We start from the raw sequence: 25,032 nt of genomic DNA, 5'->3' as shown, positions 1-25,032 counted from the left end.
AAACTCATAGATCGAAAATAAACTGACAACGCCATGGCTAAAAAAGAAAAGTGCAAACAAACAAACAATAGTATACAAGACACAACATAGATACTAAAGACTAAGCAACACAAACACAACCAATGTAAACAGGTTTAATACGTGTCGGGCAGTCACATCCTGTTTGATGATATTCTGAATTGTTTCAAATGAAACATAAATCATAAGATGGGGTGTATCACCTTGCAAATACTAGCCTGCTACATCCTGTAATATTAAGAATATTAGGCCGAACAGTGAGATCTGTCCCTTTTAAACATTTTGAAATATTGATACGGCTAACTCATTTTCAGTGCGATGAAAAGACCTCTTGAAGTGGTTAACGATCAAGTAGAATTATTGGTTTCACATGCTGCAACTAGAGAAAACCTTGATCAAAGGCAACGTTTCACTGATGTCCGAAACTATTTGACTGATAAAATGGAAGATATGTTAAGATCTGAAGATACGGTAGGATAAAATTGAAAGAAAAATGTTTTGAAATTCGTTTTAAATTAAAATATTTTAGTAATTATTTTTAACTAGACCTTTTTCTAATTCATGAATTACAATGTTCCCTTTACTTTTTGTATTTTCAACTCGTTAATGGCTGTATTATGTTTAGGGTTTTCGAACATTTAGTATCGAGTATCACTTAAAATATATTAATTGTTAAAATATGATGCTATTGCAGTAACATTGATACCGTTACTATTCTTCTATGACTGGATCCATACCTCTACTGGGGGACTATTAGATCCCAATGGAATCACCATCACAGTAGCAATAACACCGGTAGAGGCATGAAAATACAGATATTATTTCATTAAAATTTGTTTTAATATTTTTACCACATATTGAATATACATAAGAAGAGAGACAACATCAAATATGTTCATATCCTACTAAATGGAAAATGTTTGGGTTACTGAAATCTATAAACATTTAAAAAATCATATCATATGGTTATCGTATAACACATGTTTTAGTCCAATGTGGACAAAGCCAAAGTGGACTTAAGGTTTGCAATCCAGCAAATCAATTTTCACACTTTTGTCTTCGTCCTTTGTATATACTTTAACCTAACCAGTTATAAATCATGTGCGAATGTTGTGCTGTTCGGATGATTTTGTGCAGTGGTTTGGTCCTTTTTTTTTTTTTCTTCGCAATTTTGGTATATAGTTTTACCAGACATATTGCAGATCAAGTTCGAATTTTGCTCGGTCTCATGATTTATGCAGAAAATGTTCCTAGAACCTAGAAAATCCCCCAAATATAATCATTTTCCACCATTTTTACGTCTTGTTTCAATAAATTGACTTGATATGTGTGACTGTGGATTCATTATTATTCGTTGGATACCAATTTTTTGCGGCTTTCGAAGGTACAGGTGAACCACGAAAGTAATGTAAATTATTGAAAAACAATTCTGTCGATGTGTTTTTCCTCTCCTTTGGTGAATTTTTATTCACAAGAAAAACTATTCACGTATCTTAGCAAAAACAAATTCAGTGGTCAGGAAATTTTATTCTTTTTTAATATTAGTTACCAATTACATTAGCATTTGATCCACCACAATGAATTTTTAATCGGGGGGACAGTGTTGCTATGCAGTACTCTCAGAATGATTGTCATTTATGTAGTTCGTCATGATAACCAAATGGTAAAACCAATAATAACGTTTTGCAGATGACATAAATTTTATAAAGGTGGATTTGAATTTAGTGTATAAAAAAAGTATTCAGAAAATTTAAAGCTTTTATTTGTTCAAAAAGTAACTTAAGAATGTATATTTGTGTTTCGTTTTGTTTGATTTTTTTTAGTTGTGAAAATGTCATTTTATTTATATTGCAATCATGCCGTCGTCTAATCATCGTTTTAATAAATGTTTCAAATAGCAAATTAATTTTAAAGTACATTATGTTGATGTGACGAATTTTAAATGTTTGCAGTCGCTTAAAAGAGGGGCGAAAAATACCAGAAAGATAGTCAAATTCATAGATCGAAAATAACCTGACAACGCCATTGCTAAAAACGGAAAAAGACGAACAGAAAAATAATAGTATACAAACACAAAATAGAAAACTAAAGAATAAGCAACACGAACCCCACCAATAACTGAAGGTGATCTCAGGTGCACCGGAAGGGTAAGCAGATCCTGCTTTCAAGGAAATCATGATAGGGAATACAAGCCCCTGAATATTGTATCATTTGGGAGATATATCCTCTGTATGCAGGCATGTTGCTACATAAAAATGCAAAGTTCATAATTGGGAAGCCGAAATCATCTCTTTTATCGTAAAGTTTTGTTTTCAACCAACCCCTAATAAGTTCCTACACTAAAAAAAGACTAAGGCTCATGTCGCTTTCCATTGTCATTCCATTTATCCTTAGATGAAAGCGTAATCTAATTAAGACTGGCATATTCAAAATTTACTGTACCATGATATGTGGTAAATGTGAATGAAACAAGTTGTACATAAAACTCAAACGCAAATGTTAAATAATTGTCTTCTATCGGTCTAAAAATAATGACAAAGATGACAAAGATGTGAACATAGCTTCAAATCAAAATTGTTTAAAAAAATAATATCTATGCAGAGTTTATTCAGAAGAATCCGTATATTTATCTTATAGATCAGCTCAAATTGTTATAGCTCTACATTTGCTCAATGAACCATGTGAGTTACAGCCATTACTTGATGCTGTCGTTAACGTTTTCAAAATTCTTCTCCTCTTGTCTCATCACGTCGTCCGTTGTTGTCGTTAACTTTTACAAACATCTTCTCCTCTGAAACTACTGGGCCAAATTTAACCAAACCTGGCCACAATCATCATTGGGGTATCTAGTTTTAAAAATGTGTCCGTTGACCCAGCCAACCAATCAAGATGGCCGCCATGGCTAAAAATAAAAAAACTGGGGTAAAATGTAGATTTTGGCTTAGATATCTAAACCCAAAGCATTTAGAGCAAATCTGACATGACAAAATTGTTTATTAGGTGAAGATCTACCTGCCTGCAATTTTCAGACCAATCAGGCACCCCGTTGTTGGGTTGCTGCCCCTAAATTTGATTTTTTCGAAAACTTTGAAGCTTTTGGTTATTATCTTGAATATAATTAGAGATAAATTGTAAACTGCAATTACAGCAAAGTAAGACCTACAAATAAGTCAACATAATGAAAATGGTCAATTGACCCCTCAAAGAGTAATTGCCCTTTTCAACTTTTGATCTTCAGTGATGTACAATTTTGTACTTTTTTCACTTTCGATCTTTTATATCTGGGCGTCACTTGTAAGTCTTGTGTTGACAAGGCGCGTTTTTGGCGTATTAATTTTAAACCTGATGCTTTTTGTTATCTATTAATCGTGTTTTTCTTTGTCTAATATGTTCTCCTATTTATTTGTGTTGTAGTCCTGTAATATTTTGTTGTCAATTCAATGTTATATTTAACTTTGCCATTAAAGTGCGAGGTTTGGCATGCCACAAAACCAGGTTCAACCCACCACTTTTATTCCCCTTTAAAAGTGTCCTGTACCAAGTCAGGAAGATGGCCATTGTTATATTATTGTTCGTTTCTGTGTGTGTTGCATTTTAACGTTGAGTCGTTTGTGTTTTCTCTTATTTTTGAGATATTGAGATAAGACGTGGCACGGTACTTGTCTATCCCAAATTCATGTATTTGGTTTTCATGTTATATTTGTTATTCCCGTGGTGTTTTGTCTAATGCTTTGTCCGTTTCTGTGTGTGTTACGTTTCGGTGTTATGTCGTTGCTCTCCTCTTATATTTAATGCGTTTCCCTCGGTTTTAGTTTATTACCCCGATTTTGTTTTTTGTCCATGGATTTATGAGTTTTGAACAGCGGTATACTGCTGTTGCCTTTATTTATAGTCAATTTTAAGCAATTTTCATAAATTTTGAAATTTTTTGTAAATTTTTACAAATTATTTTCCACTATAACTACTGGACCAAGTTCATTATAGATAGAAATAATTGTAATCAGCAAGAATGTTTAGTAAAGTCAAATCTACAAACACAATACCATCAACAAAACACAATTTTGTCATGAATCCATCTGTGTCCTTTGTTTAATATGCACATAAACCAAGGTGAGCGACACAGGCTCTTTAGAGCCTCTAGTTTATAATACTTATAACAGAAGTAATCGTGGAATTTGTATACCTTCCTAAAACAAGACTTTAGTACCTACTTTTATTTCTCATACGATTGAAGTTATCGAGTTGTTATTTAACTGGCTTTAGTGTTGACTCTCTTTGAGTAATTTTTTTTCACTGGACGTAAATTTTAGATTTTAAATAACTTATTTAATATTTTGCAAATTCTTTTTTAATAAAATTGAGATGTAAAAGGGGAATGTGTTAAAGAGACAACAACCCGACCATAGAGCAGACAACAGCAGAAGGTCACCAAATTCCCGCACCCGGAGGCGTCCTTCAGCTGGCCCCTTAACAAATATATACTAGTTCAGTAATAATGAACGCCATACTAAACTCCAAATTGTACACAAGAAACTAAAAGTTAAAATAATACAAGACTAACAAAGGCCAGAGGCTCCTGACTTAGGACAGGCGCAAAAATGCGGCGGGGTTAAACATGTTTATGAGAAAACTGTTTAGCAGTCTTTCTTGCTGTATATAATCTATAAGAATATTAAACGTTGAATTATATTCAACCCGTGAGTTACTGTTTTCATCGGATTACAAAGAATTACTCAGAATAAACACCACAAATCATTTATACACTTCTGAAATTTACCTTCCAACAAGGTAAAATCTGTAAGTCAGCAATATTTGTATTATTGGGGAGAATGAGTTTTTATGTGTAATTATTAAAGTATCTTCCCCAAAAAGTCATTTGTTAACATGTTGCCTTTTTCAGGATGAAAACACCGCATTCACAAAATACGAACACAATGTTCGAATTTTCATGCTTTTGAATAAAACCTACAAGGGAGATATACGATCTGTTAGAGGGTGAGTGCGAATTTTTAATTGTTATACGTTTAATCATGATAATAGTTTGAGGGGTAAAAATCATTATAAAAAATAAATAATATTTTAATTTATAATTATATATAATTATTATATTCATATTTCTTTATAAAGAGAGTATTTTATTTGAATTAAACAACTGTTCATTTAAGCTCTCTTGATTCAGAATGAATTTCATGAGTTAACCATAACCTATTAAATACACATTAACAAATAATAATTAGATGTATGCAATCAAAAATGAAGCATAGTGGTGGTTTTAAAGATGTAGTATGATTGCCAAAGAGACAAATATCCACTAGAATTGAAATGAAGTTAATGTAAGTAAGAGTAGGCAAACGTACAGCCTTCAATAAACGAGAGTCCATCGTCGTATAGTTGGCTTTAAAGAGACCCGACATAAAAAATGTGAAACAATGAAATTTTAGAGAACGAAAATTATTAGCAAGATATGACTGTAGCCCACGTAGCTTCAATTAAAGATATAAAAGAGGGACGGAAGATACCAAAGGGATAGTCAAATTCATAAATCTAAAACAAACTGACAACGCCATGGCTAAAAATGAAAAAGACAAACAGAAAAACAATAGTACACATGACACAACATAGAAAACTAAAGAATAAACAACACGAACCCCTCCAAAAACTAGGGGTGATCTCAGGTGCTCCGGAAGGGTAAGCAGATCCTGCTCCACATGTGGCACCCGTCGTGTTGCTTATGTGATTACAAATCCGGTAAATAGTCTAATTCGGTAGGTCACATTCATGAAAGGGAAGGGGATTGTAGTTACGACGTAAGGAACATATCCGATATCATTTGTGAAATGGTTATTCCATAACGGTCAACCAACTCGTGATGGCGTCCGTAAAATTTACGAAGGGATGATTTCAACTTCACCATTTGGAACTCTTGGTTTAATAGCTTCCTTGTAAGCAGCAACTCTCTATCAAGAAAATCATGATAGGAAATGCAGGCACGGGAATATCGTATCAATTGGGAGATATATACCCCGTATGCAGGTGCTGATGGAATGTTGCTACTTAGAAATGGAAAGTTCACAATTGGAAAGCTGAAATCATCTCTTTTGTCGTAAAGTTTTGTTTTCAACCGACCCTCATTGTCAATTTCTAGATGTAAGTCAAGATATGAAGCCGACTTAACTGTATCTGTAGTATCCTTTATCTCTAATTCGATGGGATAGATTCGTTCCACATAGTCACCAAATTTTGAATTGTTTAGTGAAAGAACATCATCTATATAGCGGAAAGTAGAGTTAAAGGATATTGCTAACTTCTTATCTTTCTTCCTAAGAATTTCCTGCATGAAGTCAGCCTCATAATAATAAAGAAACAAGTCGGCAAGTAAAGGGGCACAGTTTGTTCCCATTGGAATGCCGACAGTCTATATATGCCGATATGTTGTCAATCAAGAAATCAAGCATCTTGATAATATCAGTTTCAGAGAATTTTTTGTTTGAATCAGAGTGATTCTTTACAAAGTAGGATTTATCCCTCCCTAAGACAAGATACTTGTATCTACGTTGGCCATTCTTTTTTATGAAGCAAAGTAATACCAACTCTTTCAATTTGTCTTTTAGTTTGGAATGTGGAATACTTGTATAACTTTATTTTGCATTGTAAGCAAAATGTCAGATGAGCAACATAATCTCCTCGTATCCTCTATTTTGTTTTAGCAACAAGCAACACCAAAAATGTGAATACTTCAATGTGGCATTCAACTGTCCAACATCTTTTAGTCTGAATATTTTCCTGCAAATGGATAATAGAGAAAATAACACTTTGTTTGGCATGAATCGCAACGCCTGTGAAATAGAATTGAAACTTTCAAACACAATTTCATGAAGCACGTTAGTGATAGTTAGAACATACTACGTTAATAAATAAAGGCAACAGTAGTATACAGCTGCTCGAAACTCATAAATCGATAGAAAAAAGAATCCAGGTTACATTACATCATTTAAGATGATCCCGGGGACACCTGATAAAATGGGTGTTGTGTCCTTGACAACAGACGATTGACACCTTTTTGTCCTGGGCGGCGTGTCATCCAGTATAATATTTTTTGTTCTACTAGTTTTCATGCTGTTAGGCTACCGGACTGGTAGAATCCTCGTAGACAGATTGTCCACTAGCAGAGATTCCGGTCCGGTGGTGACAAATAGAGGCAACAGAAGTATACCGCTGTTATTAACAGGAAATTGTTATTTGATTTTTTACTAGGAGTAATGTCTCTTTGAATTTTGATTTTTTATGCCTTACCTACAATAGTAGAGGGGCATTATGTTTTCTGGTCTTTGGGTCCGTTCGTTCGTCCGTCTGTTCGTTCGTTTATCCGTACGTCAGTTCGTCCTGCTTCAGGTTAAAGTTTTTTGGTCAAGGTAGTTTTTGATGAAGCTGAAGTCCAATCCAGTTGAAAACTTAGTACACATGTTCCCTGTGATATGATCTTTCTAATTTTAATACCAAATTACAGTTTTTACCCCAATTTCACGGTCCACTGAACACAGAAAATGATAGTGTGAGTGGGGCATCCGTGTACTTGGGACACATTCTTGCTGTCAAATCTTCTACAGGAACCGTTTGTTATCGCAACTACTCGGCAACAACTCAACAGACTTCACTGAAACTTTATTGATAGTTTAAACACACTGCGTAGATATGTAACCGGTAATTATGATTCAAATCTTTCCAGGAGTGATAAAAAAAAAGAAGATTTAGTATGATTGCCAATGAGACTTTAGACTTCGAATTTTGTCCTTAATATACGAGTGCAACAGTTTGTCGTCGCAACTCCTCTTAAAAAGAATTGAGAATGGAAATAGAATTTAAACAACACAAAAGAATTTTTGAAACTGTGTTATTAATTGGTCCATGATATGTAAATGTGCATATCGACAGGAAAATGCCATTCGATCTTTTTTTTACTAGAAGCTATGACCATTTGAACTTAGCATTTTAGTCGATATATACTACTGCAAAGCTTGTCATCGCTACTCCTCTGAGACTATATAACAGCATTTCATGCAAGTATGTAGATAATAAGGAAATAATATGTCGATCAAAGTTTATAGTTGCAGCCCTTTCCGTCCTTCTCATCTTTTGCCATGCTAAAATCTTAGTCTAGTATCTAAAATCTTGTAATAAAAAAGTTTGTTTTATTATAATTTTAGGTATATCGACAGTGATCAATCTATAATAAACAAAACAGATTATGATAAAAGAACTGCATTACATATAGCTGTTGCAGAAAATCACGAACATCTGGTTCGATACTTTCTGGAGGAACTAAGAGACATCATCGATACTAATATCGTTGACAGGTAATAAAGACATGTATTTCTTGTGTACATTTAATGGTTTACTTTTATAAATTGTGACTTGGATTGAGAGTTTTCTCATTGGCAATCATACCACATCTTCCTATATCTATTGACATAATTATTGGTTGTTGAAGTTACATCTTTTTTATCGACTATATTAACAAATTTAAACAAATACACTCTGCCACTTTAAGATCATGGTATACGTATTGCAATTGGAGATTTTTTTTCTTCTTATGTGTCTCAAACTAATAGACAGCAGAACTTTAATTTACGTTGATTTTGTAAAGTCTTACACAAATCGACCACTATAAGCCTGACTTGAATTCGATTATCACTATGTTAATGAATATTGTATAAGATTTTCTTTATATAATTGTTTTTAGCTCACCTTGCCCAAAGGGCCAAGTGAGCTTTTCCCATCACTTCGCATCTGGCGTCCGTCGTCCGTCGTCTGTCGTCCGTCGTCGTCCGTCGTCGTTAACTTTTACAAAAATCTTCTTCTCTGAAACTACTGGGCCAAATTAATCCAAACTTGGCCACAATCATCATTGGGGTATCTAGTTTAAAAAATGTGTCCAGTGACCTGGCCAACCAACCAAGATGGCCGCCACGGCTAAAAATAGAACATAGGGGTAAAATGCAGTTTTTGGCTTATAACTCAAAAACTAAAGCATTTAGAGCAAATCTGACATGGGGGAAAAATTGTTTATCAGGTCAAGATCTATCTGCCCTGAAATTTTCAGATGAATCCAACAACCTGTTGTTGGGTTGCTGCCCCTGAATTGGTAATTTTAAGGAAATTTTGCTGTTTTTGGTTATTTTCTTGAATATAATTATAGATAGAGATAAACTGTAAACAGCAATAATGTTCAGCAAAGTAAGATTTACAAATAAGTCAACATGACCGAAATGGTCAGTTGACCCCTTAAGGAATTATTGCCCTTTATAGTCAATTTTTAACCATTTTTCGTAAATCTTAGTTATCTTTTACAAAATCTTCTTCTCTGAAACTACTAGGCTAAATTAATTCAAACTTGGCCACAATCATCTTTGGGGTATGTAGTTTGAAAAATGTGTCCGGTGACCCGGCCATCCAACCACGATGGCCGCCATGGCTAAAAATAGAACATAGGGGGTAAAATGCAGTTTTTGGCTTATAACTCAAAAAACCAAAGCATTTAGAGCAAATCTGACATGTAAAATTGTTAATCAGGTCAAGATCTATCTGCCCTGAAATTTTCAGATGAATCGGACAACCTGTTGTTGGGTTGCTGCCCCTGAATTGGTAATTTTTTAGGAAATTTTGCTGTTTTTGGTGATTTTCTTGAATATAATTATAGATAGAGATAAACTGTAAACAGCTATAATGTTCAGCTAAGTAAGATTTACAAATAAGTCAACATGACCGAAATGGTCAGTTGACCCCTTAAGGAGTTATTGCCCTTTATAGTCAATTTTTGACCATTTTTTCGTAAATTTTAGTAATCTTTTACAAAAATCTTCTCCTCTGAAACTACTAGGCTAAATTAATTCAAACTTGGCCACAATCATCTTTGGGGTATGTAGTTGGAAAAATGTGTCCAGTGACCCGACCATCGAACCAAGATGGTCGCCATGGCTAAAAATAGAACATAGGGGTAAAATGCAGTTTTTGGCTTACAACTCAAAAACCAAAGCATTTAGAGCAAATCTGACTAAGTCAAATTGTTTATCAGGTCAAGATCTATCTTCCCTGAAATTTTTAGATAAATGGGACAACCCGTTGTTGGGTTGCTGCCCCTGAATTGGTAATTTTAAGGAAATTTTGCTGTTTTTGGTTATTATCTTGAATATTATTATAGATAGAGATAAACTGTAAACAGCAATAATGTTCAGCAAAGTAAGATTTACAATTAAGACCCCCTAAGGAGTTATTGTTCTTTATAGTCAATTTTTAACAATTTGTAAATTTTTACTAACATTTTCCACAGAAACTACTGGGCCAAGTTCATTATAGATAGAGATAATTGTAAGCAGCAAGACTGTTCAGTAAAGTAAGATGTACAAACACATCACCATCACTAAAACACAATTTTGTCATGAATCCATCTGCTTCCTTTGTTTAATATTCACATAGACCAAGGTGAGCGACACAGGCTCTTTAAAGCCTCAATTTTTGTTTTCACATGCTTATCAGCTGATATTGTCAAAAACCACCAACCTTTTTAATGTTATGCTTAAAAAATGATAGAGAAAAGCAATCTCACAAACATCCACAAAAAGTAATTTGTTGTAACTTTCTCTATGCATTGTCACAAAACAATCTGCCTAATTGTTTTATCAGATTATTTTCTGTGTATATATATTGGACTAAAATGTGCAGCATCCAAACCTTCATATGTTCATTACACAATTATGAATTTTCTTGCTTTTTCGCTTCAGTAATGTTTGGTGGCTTCCTTACTGTTTCAAAAACAAAATGTAAAAATTCATCCCCAAGGGTATTATCTGCCCAATAGTTAATACTTTTTTCTTGTCATAAATTACCATTTATATGCTCAGTTTTGGTAAATGTACTGTTAATAGAACGTTAAATTATTCAAAACACTAAAGTTTATCTAACCGAAGTTATGGAATGTCATTGCTTTTTTGTGCATAATTTCTTTTGAAATGTTTGTTTAAATGCTCTACAGCTTTGTGTTTTGAATAGGCCTTCCGTCTGTTTTGATTTGAGCGTCAACAGTGAGTCTCATGAAGATGAAACGCGCGTTTGGTTTACAAAATTATAAGCCTGGTGTTTTTGATGATAATTAAACTCATCATATACATCAGGATGTTGTATTAGCGCCAGACGCGTGTCCCGTCTACAAAAGACTCACCAGTGACGCTTGAATTAAAAAATGTTTAAAGGACATAATAAAGTACGAAGTTAAAGAGCATTGAGGACCAAAAATTCATAAAAGTTTGGCAGCTAAGGTAATCTATTCCTTAGTTAGAAAAGCCTTAGAATTTCAAAAATGCTCAAAGTTTTTTAAACAGTTAAGTTATAAATATGACCATATCAGAAGTGCTAACTGATGAGTTTTTACTGAAAAAGTAAAAAAAGTCATTTATGTTTCAAGAAAGATTATGATGTTGTTTTTCCATATCACTATTATAAATAATGCTGCTAAAACATTTCAGCATTTTTAACAGAGATGGCTCAGTGTTTTTGTGATAACCAACAGATTCTTCACTGAATAAATTCTTACATTGAAATTAACACAATATAAATGAAAATATAAAAACGTGAAGGTATAATTCAAAATTATTTTGTTTATCAAAGTTGAATAATCATTATGTTTTAACAGATGGAACAACACTGCATTGACAGATGCTGACGAAAATCAGTACCTGAACATTTTGGATATCTTCAATCAGAATGGATACAATACTTGATTAATACTGCATGAATGATGACACTTTTAACTTTAAAGAAGTTTGAAACTTGGTGTTTGGCTTATGATAACATAACCTAAGTTGCAGAGACATGTTTATCCTCTTCCAGTTCTACTTTTGATCTGTAGAAAAACACAGAAAGCTAGTACTTTTACAGTCTAAAGGAACTTGTCAGATCTGACAAATGGACAGATATGTTGACTAGCTATAGAGTTGTAAATTTTTCTAAAAGATCTAAAATTATATTTTTTTTGTATAAATTGTTTGTGAATGCATATGCAGACTGGAAAAGGTGAAATGACAAAACCAAACCCCGTTGTTAAGATTCAAACGCTACAGTAAGACTCACTGTATGTGCTTTGTTAACTGTTGAAGGGCGTACAGTGACCTATAGTTGTTAATTCTGTGTCATTGTGTCTCTTGTGGAGAGTTTTCTCATTGGTAATCATACAACATCTTCTGTTTTGTATCAACACAAAATGATTGTAATGATAATATACAAATATGACAACAGCGAAAACAAAAAATAAATTATCGAAACATGGCTTTATGTTTTGACAGCAGGAGATGCTGTTGGTGATTAAGATCCGATAACATATGATTATACCAATGTTTCTCGTTCAGCTTCATTTAAGTATTATGTCATCTCAGGTAAGTATGTTATGACTTAATGTTAATATGCTGCTACTATAACATTTTGAATTTAACCCTGTAATTTGATGTAGAGATATATTAATTTATTTAAGGCATTTAGTTGTACATTTGAAATGTAGTGGAACTTTTGTCATTATTGCAACTGCCCATGATCTGCAAGTTCGGTTTTTATTTTGTAGTTCTATAAACGTAATAAATATTGAATTTATGTCATCTAACTAATAACATTATGGTTTGGTGAAACTTTACCCAAACAAGAGATTAATGTCACCTGTTCATTTAACGTTTTCTTAATTGACAACACAATTCAAATTGAGTAGTTTGTTTTAAACCGGCGCATTTAGCTGATTCAAGCATTTAGTTGTATATATGAAATATGGTTGATTTAGTACAATCATTGAACTATTCATACTATAAATTATAACGCAAAAAAAAACTGACCATTACCTGCAAGCTGATTGACTGACTTTTTTTTTCGATTTTAGTTCACTGTTTATTTTTAAAAGTATTGTAGAATTATAAAATAAAATCACAAAAATAGTGAACATGGAATTTATCCGTCTGTGAGGTCGTTCATCGTCAGTCCGTCCGCCAATCATGCCGTCAGTCATATTCGTTTCTGGGAACTTTATATCGGATTTCAACGTTCCTCGGCTGTGTGATTCTACATGCCCTTATAAATGGGAGGAAGGTTCATCTCGATTGTTAATCCATGTCAAAAGTCAAAGTGATACTTTGTAAAAAAAAAAAAAAATACCAGAACGGGTGCACAAAAGGGGATTCCCCATGCTAAAAAATACTACATATATTATTGAAACTTTACTTTTTATATATGGTCACATATGATGAGATAAGATGCTTTTTCTTTTTTGAAAACAATACCACAAAGGTAAAAGTCATTCGAGTTATTTTTCACTCATTTCATTGATAAATTCGCTTGATTGTGTGAGATTTGATGGACTTCCCCATTTTGATTATACCTGGAAGTTCAGTACTTATTTTTTACTTTATAAATTAAAAACAGGTAGACTGCAACCTGTACAGGAAAACCTTAGATAAGCAGAAAAAAAACATGCAAAACTGTTCTCTTTTGAATGAAGGTGATGTGGGGTATGTGACCTTTTTATGACCCACAACGTCATTCAGCTTTTCACGCGCATGTGTAGGTACATCCTTGGTTTTCAATTTCTTTGGTTTGAGTGTTCTTGATGAAGGTCGTTTCCAATTTATTTTATATATTTTATATAGTTTTGCCTCCAATAAATTATTTGTTGTATTCTTTAATCCAAGTACCAACCGACTAGATTCAGTATAGTATTAAATGGCTACATAATTTTGACATGTTCTCCTCTTTAACTAGCTTGTCAAAATATTGTATTCGAGTTATCATCTCACATGACTGATGTTGCTAAAAATAAAACATAGGGGTAAAATTAGTTTTTATATATATCATTAACGGAAAGCTTAATACTAAAATGTATGATAAAAGATATGATTTCTCATTTCCTATCGTTAATTATCCATTTTTAGATGGTGACGTTCCCTTGTCACCATCTTACGGTGTTTATATATCTCAACTTGTACGATTCGCTCGTGTATGTAACAATGTTTTAGATTTTAACGAGAGAAATTTATGTATTACTGAAAAATTATTACACCAGGGTTTTCGATATCACAAACTAGTCAAAACATTTACTAAATTTTATCATCGGTATAAGGACATCATTCGTAAATATAGCTCCTTATACGTTCAGGTATTTCACATCCAATATTTTATGGAAATATTCTTTATAAAGCACAAAAATGTCAGTATTCACCTCAGAAGCTAACAAAACCTTTGAATAGACTTATTAAGAAGGGATATAGTTACGATACTGTTGTCAGGTCATTAAAGATTGCATATTTTGGTGTTAATATTGATTCACTTATAGGGTCTTTGCATCGGAACTAAACACATTTATTATTAATAAACCAGTTGTTGCATGACACGGGTTATGTTCTTTTCATATATGTTATGATGGTATGATACTAAACCCCTCACGGGGAGGATTGTGCCTGATATTCATATGGTGAAGACATAATTTTCAAACAGTTTAATTGAAGTCCGGAGCTGGCATGTCAGTTAACTGCTAGTAGTCTGATGTTATTTATGTATTATTGTCATTTTGTTTATTTTCTTTGGTTACATCTTCTGATATCAGACTCGGACTTCTCTTGAACTGAATTTTAATGTGCGTATTGTTATTCGTTTACTTTTCTGCATTGACTAGAGGTATAGGGGGAGGGTTGAGATCTCACAAACATGTTTAACCCCGCCGCATTTTTGCGGCTGTCCCAAGTCAGGAGCCTCTGGCCTTTGTTAGTCTTGTATTATTTAACTTTTAGTTTCTTGTGTACAATTTGGAGTTTAGTATGGTGTTCATTATCACTGAACCAGTATATATTTGTTTAGGGGCCTGCTGAAGGACGCCTCCGGATGCGAGAATTTCTCGTTGCATTGAAGACCTGTTGGTGACCTTCTGCTGTTGTCTGCTCTATGGTCGGCTTGTTGTCTCTTTGGCGCATTCCCGCTTTCGATTCTCAATTTTATTTTAAAGTCTCAAAAACTTAAACGGTAAGCACAAAACCTGTGTGTGCTGAAATATTTAGTAATAGCCACATTTAACTCTAAAAATAAAGCAGTTAGAACAAACCTGACGAGGTTAAATTATCCACAATTTTAATCTATATACTATGGAATTTTTAGAAAAATGTATATGCCAATAAAATGTTCATAATTTTTGTCATATCTTAAAAACTTTTACAGGCATAGCAAAATTGACATGAGTAATTCATAAACAGGTCATGGTCATTGTTGTCTCTTTTACATAAATGATTTTAATTTTTATTTATCATAAGGAAGTTTAGTCATTGTACGTGTATTTTACCATTTATATTTATCAAACAATAGAAGAATTAGTCTCTTTTAATTTTGCATTTTACATCAGAGCATTATATGTCAAATATGCATTGTTATTGCCAATTTTGTAGATTCGATTCTTCTGCTTACTCTTTCAGAGTAGAGTACTAGAATATATATATAATAATTAGTGAATGTTATTTCTACAATTGACAGATAAATGGCACATTGCCAATATCCATTTTCAACTTCAGATAAAACATACATTAATTTACCACTGCCTAACATATTTGTATATTTCTAAAGTTTCTTATCATTGAACCATTGCAATATTTTAGAACTATATATTTTATAAACGATTATTATTGGTTTTAATTTGTATAATAATAAGCATTTTTATTAAATCATTTGGTTATCGCTGTTATCTTTCTTTCTTTTAAAGCATGGCACGAACGTTTACATTCCGTCATCGTTCACGTCGTCATCATTTAGTTTCATTCTGTGATAAACACTATTTAAGACACTGATTAAGACACTTATTACTACACTTTGTGTGGATATTTATGCGAAAATGAAAAAGCTTTTTGTGATAAAATCACAGTATCAACATCAGACTTCCTTATATTACTAATACATGTACTTGGTCTATTTCGTTTGGAAAGGGAATTGAATATTTAGGTACATTCCACAGTATCATTCATACCATCATAGATTTTTACTTTTACTAGACTTGTATAGATGCTTCCATATCATAAAAATACAATATAATGCAAAGTTTGAAATATATCTGTTTTCATGTATTAGTATTCTATTTTATTATCAGCTTTCAATATTATAATAATATTGTTCCCCATTCCAAACCAAACAACAAATTGAAAGAGTTAGTATTGCTTTGTGTCATGAAAAAGAATTGTCTTAGGGAGGGATAACTCCTACTTTGTAAAAAAGAATCCCTCTGATTCAAACAAAAAGTTCTCTGAAACTGACATAATCAAGATGCTTCATTTTTTTATTGATAAAATTGAGAATGGAAATGACAACATATTTGTTACGTTTGGAGAACGTGTTTTTTTTTTCAACAAACTATCGGCATTCTTATGGGAACCGATTGTATCCATCTTCTTTGGCGACTTGTTTCTTTATTCTCATAAGGCATACAGGAACTTCTTGAAAAAGATAATGGATACAACAGACTTTGCTACATATACAGTTATATGCTTCATATCTCCACTTAAATTAAATGAGAATGGAAAAGAGATAACAACCCGACCATAGAGCAGACAAAAGCCGAAGGCCACCAATGGGTCTTCGATGTAGCGAGAAACTCCCGCATCCGGAGTTGTCCTTCAGCTAGCCCCTAAACAAATATGTATACTAGTTCAGTGATAATGGACGTCATACTAAACTCCGAATTATACACAAGAAACTAAATTGAAAAATCATACTAGACTTACAAAGGCCAGAGGACAGGCGCAAAATTGCGGCGGGTTAAATATGTTTATTGAGATCTAACCCTTCCCCTATACCTCTGGTCAATGTAGAAAAATCAAACGCGCAACAACACGCTCAGTAAAACTCAGTTTAAGAGAAGTCCGAGTCCGATGTCAGAATATGAAACAAAAGAAAATAAACAAAATGACAATAATACATAGATAACAACAGACTACTAGCAGTTACTGACATGATAGCTCCAGACCTCAATTAAACTGATTGAAAGATTATGTCTTAGTCCTATGAATATCAGGCACAATCCCTCCTGTTAGGGGTTCAGTATTATACCATCATAAAATATATGAGAAGAACATAACCCGTGCGATGCCAACAATTGGTTTTAAGAGATCTAGAAATTAACAATATAAGTCGATTGAAAACAAAACTTTACGACAAAAGTGATTATTTTAGCTTCCATATTGTGAAATTTCCATTTGAACGTAGCAACATTCTAGGAGAGCCTGCATACGGAGTATATATCTCCAAATTAATACGATATTCCAGGGCTTGTTTTTCCTATCATGGTTGCCTTGAAAGAGGATTGCTTCTCACAAAACCAAGAGTTCCAAATGGTGAAGTTGAAATCATCCCTTTGTAAATTTAACGGACGCCATCACAAGTTGATTGGCCGTTATGGAATTTCCGTTTCACAGATGATATCGGATATGTTCCTTATGTCGTAACTACAATCCCGTTCCCTTTTTTACGAGTGTGACCTACAGAATTAGATTATTTACAGGGTGTGTAATAACATGAGCAACAGGACGGGTGCCACATGTGGAGCAGGATCTGCTTAGGCAGCAACCATTTGATTTTCTGGGGGGGGGGGGGGGGGGGGGGCTATGGGTTTTTTTTGGAGAAAAAAAGTTTGTTTCCAGTTTTTGGAGAAAAAAATAATTTGTTTTGAATTCTGAAAAAAAAATTGTTTGTTACACCCTCAGCTGCCACTATATGTAATGCTAAAATTGAAAGAAAAAAATTGTTTTCGACTTGTCGCGAAAAAAATAGATTGTTTTTCGCCGCAGGCGAAAAAAAAAGTTTGTACAGAAAAAAAAAAACATAGCCCCCCCCCCCCCCCCCCAGAAAATCAAATGGTTGCTGCCTTACCCTTCCGGACCACCTGAGAGCACCCCAGTTTTGATAGGGTTCGTGTTGCTTAGTCTTCATTTTTTTTTGTGTCTTGTGTACTATTATTTGTCTTTTGCTTATTAGCCATGACGTTGTCAGTTTATTTTCGATCTATGAGTTTGAATGTCGCTCAGGTTCCTTTTCCCCCCTCTTCTCTATTATTTAAGAATTGAATGCTTCTTTTTGTAAATTTATTGGGGTGTAAAAGCGTTGACCGAAGTACATGTTGTATGAAGCGCGGAAGCGCACCATTCTAAAAATGTGCGCACGGTCAACGCTTTTACAACCCTATAAAGTTACAAAAAGAAGCATTCAATACTTATAATTACATTTTTTAGCTATGATCATGAAAACACGAATTTTATTTTTTATTTAATTCACCTGTGATTTATTGTTGGACCACGTGTTATCATGAATGAAAAGTTGTATTGAGCAATGCAACTGCTTACGGAATAATGTGATGTGCAGTAAGCCAATCAGAATAAAGTATTATAATGAAACATACATCTAATGTAATTATTAAAACTTTATACATCTTTCTGCGTTTAGTGTTTATCAAATATGAATTACTTTTTCGGAAATTTTGTATAAGAGGGTTACTAGTCTATTGTTCTTTCTTCTCTCCTACTGTTGGCCATTGTAAAGTATAGATTCAGTGCTGGTCTTCTTTGGATCATTTCTAGTTTATGCTGGTCTTTTTGTAGGTGAGGATCATACAGAGCATTTACTCCTATGTATTTTGCTAACGATACATGTGTCTAGTTCTAATTATATTTAAAAATTTTACCAACTTTACCATCAATTTATTTGGCTGATGATAAATGTTTAGTTCATCTAATTATATATACGAGACAATATCTGAAAAAGTCTAATTTCCATGTCCCGCACTTCACCAGCAATTATTTTTTTATTCAACCATCTTTTTTGAAAATTTTAAGTTTTAGTATAAACTAAATTATATAATGCACCATGGCCTGCCAATTAAACACTCATTCTTATATTTCTTCCAATAAAATATTGTAATTCAAATGTTCAACCCCCCCTAAAATCTTGTTGTCCCCTGTGTTTTTTTTAAAACTAAATCATTCAAATAGTATCCAAATTAATTAAAAAGGCGTCCGATTCTCACATATATGATATATTATGTAATCAACTTGCCCCTAATTTGTCTTTTTATATTATAACTATAGCATGTAATAAAATTTTGCAAATTTTAAGAAAAAAAAAATGTGTCCCCAAGGGTAATTTCCCTCCTGTTACCACTGGGTTTTTTTACCTGTGGAAACGTTTACAAGACCAAGAGTTATTTTCCCCTTATGTATTGTGAAGAGCATCATTCCCTGCATGTATTAGTACAAAGAAATAGTTGGAAAGGCGGCCAGGTTTGAAAATTCAAGCCCATCCAAGGTAAGAATTTATAGAAAAATACTTATTGGTGTTCTATCCTGTTATAGCCTTTTTTTTTACACTTTCTGAGAATATTTTGAAGTGTGCACCACAACATTAAGTGTGTTTTTATATCATCTTTTTAAAAGTTATATGTCACAGGAAATACACTTACATTTAATGTGATAAAAAGGATAAAAACTATCGCGTAATTCCTTTCTGTTACGTTCTGTTATGTTACCTGATCAAAAGTAACAGCATAACCATCATCAGTAACAGGAAGGATGTTCAAGACAATTTCACTGAAGAATCGAACAGTTAATCTACTATATGCCAACCATTTCATTTAATATAAGTTATCACCACCATATCAAATAAATTTCAAAATAATATACAGTATATTGAATAAAAAAATAGGTTTTTTGCTTTTGATAACAGCAGAGAACATTGTGCAATTCTAGTATAGTAGATAGTAACAGAAAGGAATTTATTTTAGAATTTTTCATTACCTAGGCAGATTTTTCATCTTGCAAATACAGTTTCAAAGGATAAATGACATTGTTTGCTGTTATCTTCCAATTGTGACCAATCTAAAATGATTTATTTTTCTTAAACATTAAAATAAAGCAGAAAAATCCTTTCTGTTACCAACTCTGTCCTGTTACCGTTGTCCTGTTACTCAAGATTCTTTCATGTTACCGACATATCTGACTATATTTAAGTATATTTCTAAACCTTTTGTACTGCAAATGCTAAAATCAATAATTGGCATTTGATAAACTATTGCAGGATATACTAGTAAACCACAAATAGTGTCTTAAACTTATTCCTTATTCCCATTAGAAACTTTTTAAAATTGATTCACTTTGGTAACAGGAAAGAACTGGATTTTTTTTGTACCATTTTTTAAATTGCCATTGTTTCCTTATTAAACAATTATTTGAATTACAGACAACAGTTCCTAGATCCCCAATGTGTGTTCTTCGATTTGTGCTATTAAAATACCGGGTCTAAAGAAATTTTTTTGGGTTTTTTCTTATTTCCAAAAATTCCCCTTTTTAGATATTATTACATGGAAAAAAGTATTGCAACACCTTAATTTTCTAAAACTTGAAAAATCAGCTTAATAGGGACAACATCAAAAGTTCAATGTAGGATAAAAAAAAAAAAAAAGACTTCATTCATATAGTTTTTATATGACCAACAATACGTGCAATTGTCACACCGACATACCTGATTCTCTCATGCTGATTATCTGCCATCTTGCTGCAGTTATGATATGTGGCTGACCAATTACAAGGAGTCAATCACATATCTTTATAAACTTGGTTATTTAAAGTGTTGAAAACAATGAGGATACAAATATCTGTTTTATTGTTTACGAGTGCAATAGCTGCATAAGCAGATAAGAACTTATCAAGTCGATAGTTATTGATTAAACCCAGGTGTTATTTAAATAATGTTCAACTAGTTCTATTTCAACAAATTATATCACAAAAAAAATAAAGAGTGTTTTTTTTAATTTGAATATCAATTTGGTGTTGCAATACTTTTTTCCATGTGTATATTATAACCACAGTAAAACGTTCTATAAAAGCTGTATTAAGTTTGGTCATTTAAATGTTAAATAAATTTAGAGTAAGTATACATAACCTTAAAATTAAAAAGGGAAGATATCTTAAACTTATGTAACAATTGTGTTAATGATAAAATTAATGTTTTAATTTAATGCCCACAGTAAGCAAACCATATTTTGATCAATAAAAAAGTTAATAAGAATTTTAGTAAATTTTCTGATAAAAACAAATTATTTTGCTATTATCAACAGAGATAAAGACATCATTTATATAGTAAATAAACTTTTTAAAACAACTTTAAAAACAAAAAGATGCACTATTGAACAATTGACTTAAGAGCTGTTTCCCTTTATTATATATTTTTATTGTTGTATGAAATTTTATTGTCAATGCAATGAACTCTATCTTGAAAATGAGTAGAATTTAAAAAGTTTCTATTGAATGTCAACTACATCTCTTTGATATGGCTGTTGTGACTATTTTATTATATGGGTTAAAGATTTGGAGTTTTGAAAACTTTGGCTTATTAGAGCGGGTGCACCTAAAATTTAGCAAATTCATTTTACATCTGAACTACTCAACCCCAATTTGTATTGTTTAAGCTGAACTAGGATGATTCCAAATATTTCTTTTTGCAAAAGTTCGTACGGTAATTTTTGGGGACAGAATTATAAACGGTACAGAGCGTACACTTTCTCGTGTTCTTTATAAATTATTACTTTTAAATTTAAATAATTATGGTTTTGACAGCAGAGAAAGAGGAAATACCCCCAAACGACCTAACAATCATCATTTGAGATTTCAATATTAAAGTGGTACATGATAACAGTGGTTTTAGAGAACAATGGGGAAACTTTGTCTGTGGAATCATTGATGAAAACGGAGAACATCTAGTAGACTTTGTGGGTGAACAATCTTCACAAGCTGAGGCAGAGATAAAAATCAGATTGATCACATAGAAAAAAATGTAAATGGGTGAGATCCCTATAAGAGGGTAAGGCGATGCGCGGATGTCATCTTGTCACAGCAAAAATCATACTTAAACTTATGAGAGCATCAGAACCTTGGAGGGTACAGAGATATGACACAGGGAAACTCAGAGTTATATAAACCAACCAGAACTTCATATTAGAACATAAAATACTGCTTCAACTTATAGAAAATTGTAAATGTAACAAAATGGAAGAAAGTGAAACAGTAGATGATCAATGGTAGGAATTAGAAAATCTGTTTATAGAGACCAGTTCAAAAATCTTCAGTTTCAAACGCCAAAAAGAATGGATCAATTTAGAGACATGGAATCTGATTGATAACATGAAAGAAGTAGAGAAATAGATCTGCCATACACACTCTGATAGACTGAAAGATAGATTAATGAGTCAATACTCCAACTACGATATAAGAAAGTTACGAAAGCCACTAGAAAAGATAAAAGATATATCATTGAAGCGATGGCTATATAAAAGCTGAAAATACCGCTTCAGAGCAATTAATGGGCAACCTTTATCAAATTACATAGAAAATGTGTGAACACAAAAGAAACAACAACAACCCAGTAAAAGACAAACAGGGTCATCTAATATCATTTAAAAAAGATCAAGTGAGTTTATGTAATGAACAGTTCAAAGATGTTTTAAATAAGTCAGAACCAGAAACAACAGCAAACATACTAATTGCAGAACACGACCTTGAAGTAAACATAGATATTCCATCAAAATCAAGATTGTTAGTACAGTAAAGAGTCTTCAAAACCAAAACGTCCTCGGAAACGATAAGCCAACAGATACAGCAGAACTATTTAAATCAGAACTAGCGTTAACAACGATAATTCTACACACATCATTTGAAAAGATTTGGCAAAATATCAAGATACATAAAAACTGGTCAGAAGGAAATATCATAAGACTGGCTAAGAAATGCGATCTCAAAAACTGCAACAACTGGAAAGGAATCACCTTAAAATTATTATTAATCACAAGTTAAATTTTCAGCAAAATACAAATAGATAGAATAAAAACAGCAATTGACAACAAACAAGAACAGGCAGGTTTTATATAATGAAAGAGTTGTTGCGACCACATATTTGTGCTACGAAACATTATCGAACAGTGCATAGAATGGTATAGACAACTGATAATAAACTTTTAAAAGCCATTTACAGCATACACAGAAAAAGTTTATGGAAGATCTAACGAAAAATAGTGCAACTCATCAAATGTTTTATACAGTATTCTGATGCACTGTAGGAACTTCATCAGAAATCAGTTTTCTAGAAAAATCGGGAAGTAGACAAGGCTATTATTTTTCCCTTAGACTACTCATAATCGATTCACACTAATGTGGGAGTAAATGGAATATGGACGCCAAATCATTCAGTCCCGTTAATTGGAACTTTTGGATTATAGCTCTTCATCTTTTATATAAGCTTTGGATTTCAAATATTTTGGACACGAGCATCACTGAAGAGACATGTATTGTCGAAATGCGCATCTGGTGCAGAAACATTGTCACCGTTAATTTTTTTAATTGCCGGCTTACCAAAAACTAAATGATACCCAACTTAATCAAAGTTTCACTCCAACAAACCATAGTTCGCCGATTAGGCTGAAAATTTCAGAATTGTCAGTAATTGCTGATTACTAATCAGAGGGCCAATGCATTATGTCAAGATAAACGCAGATATATCACACAAAATGCACAACTGCCACAATCGTCAACAGTCAGAGTGTACCACTCCATCATTGGTCTCATCAAATGACTTAGACCCTACATCTTTAGACAATAACATTATATTCCCATAAATACTTTACAGCAGAAATTTTTTTTGTCAGCCTTCGATTGTTGGAAATCAGTCCCAAGAAAAGTCACATGTTTTTGACAATGCGCAACCAGAAAATAAGTCACACTCAAAGTTCTTGGTTACCAATCATGGTAACATGAATAGAAAGCCAAATGACCGCCATTCCAAATATTGTGATGAATGTGGCATATGGGAATCTTCAAAAGGAAGGCCTTCCACCAAGACTACCTATTATCCGAGATAATTTTCCTGACCATATTTCGAAAACAAATTCCCAATAACCAGGTTAGGCAAGGTGGAAAGACATTATTTGTACCTATACCACCTCAACCAGACTCTACATCTGTAGTTATTATGTACCGCTATAATTCAATACTTAAACATGTTAATTTAAAAGATAACAATTCTTTTAAAAAAAAAACACGTCATATGGTGTACTTCGTCCTCTGCAATGATGATCTATCATCCGTTGCAGTGTACTAAAATTCCGGTAACTATTCTTTCGAATGTGCAAGAAGAGATGATAAAAGAACTCACACCAAAACTTTGAAAACAGAAGTTGATGAATGTGCCTCCAGAGAAAACAAAGAGATATTTATAAGGATGAATAGAGACAACTCATTGAATACATCCAGAGATAAACAAATGCTAAGTACCGAAACTGACAAGATTTAAATCACAGGCCTATGCGAATGTTGCAGATTAGATAATTACCGTTGTGTGGATGCTCGATAAACACCAATTTGCCCAACAGATAATTCGTAACAAGAACCAGGTACCGGCAATAGTGTGTTATATAGATGATCAAATTTTAGATTTAAAACATTTCCTGTCACAAACGTCATAAGACATAAGACATAAGACATAAAGCTTTATTTAGAGTCGGTATAAGCAAGCAATTACAAACATAAGCTCTGAAGAGCTTTTAAAACCGACATAACAACAAGTACAACAAAACATACATATCGAGTCATGCACACAACATTAAACATATAAAGCAAGAGTTCATATCAGTATATAACTATGCAGCACAAAAGTTCTTTAAGCATCGTATATGTTAAACACATACTGATACATGCAATTATGAGATAAAAACAAAAGCACAAATAAAATGGTTTGCACATAGAAAGCACCAACAAATGATGCTGAAGATGAGACTAAGGATGATTTTTATGAACATTTCCAAAGTACCTCAACACGACATGCTAGTTATAATGGGAGACCTAAATGTTAAAGTAGGATCCGACAACACTGATGCTGAATATGTGATGGGCAGGCATGGTTGCGGGGTGAAAAATGAGAATG

General features: G+C 32.9%; 1 protein-coding gene across 4 annotated transcripts in view; it reads left to right on the top strand.

The window, feature by feature from the left end:
* Positions 1-15,769, top strand: part of LOC143067778 (uncharacterized) — a 77,100-nt gene extending 61,331 nt beyond the window's left edge. For all 4 annotated transcript variants that reach the window (XM_076241315.1, XM_076241316.1, XM_076241317.1 and 1 more), the window contains 4 exons: positions 333-489; positions 4,919-5,013; positions 8,223-8,372; positions 11,705-15,769. In XM_076241315.1, the coding sequence (XP_076097430.1) occupies positions 333-489; positions 4,919-5,013; positions 8,223-8,372; positions 11,705-11,792 (490 nt within the window). In that variant the 3' untranslated portion in view covers positions 11,793-15,769. The remainder of the gene's footprint in view (positions 1-332; positions 490-4,918; positions 5,014-8,222; positions 8,373-11,704) is intronic.
* Positions 15,770-25,032: the final 9,263 nt, after the last annotated feature.

Source organism: Mytilus galloprovincialis, chromosome 3 (assembly GCF_965363235.1).
Source record: "Mytilus galloprovincialis chromosome 3, xbMytGall1.hap1.1, whole genome shotgun sequence".
Lineage (NCBI taxonomy): Eukaryota > Metazoa > Mollusca > Bivalvia > Mytilida > Mytilidae > Mytilus > Mytilus galloprovincialis.
This window is presented reverse-complemented; position numbering and strand designations above follow the sequence as displayed.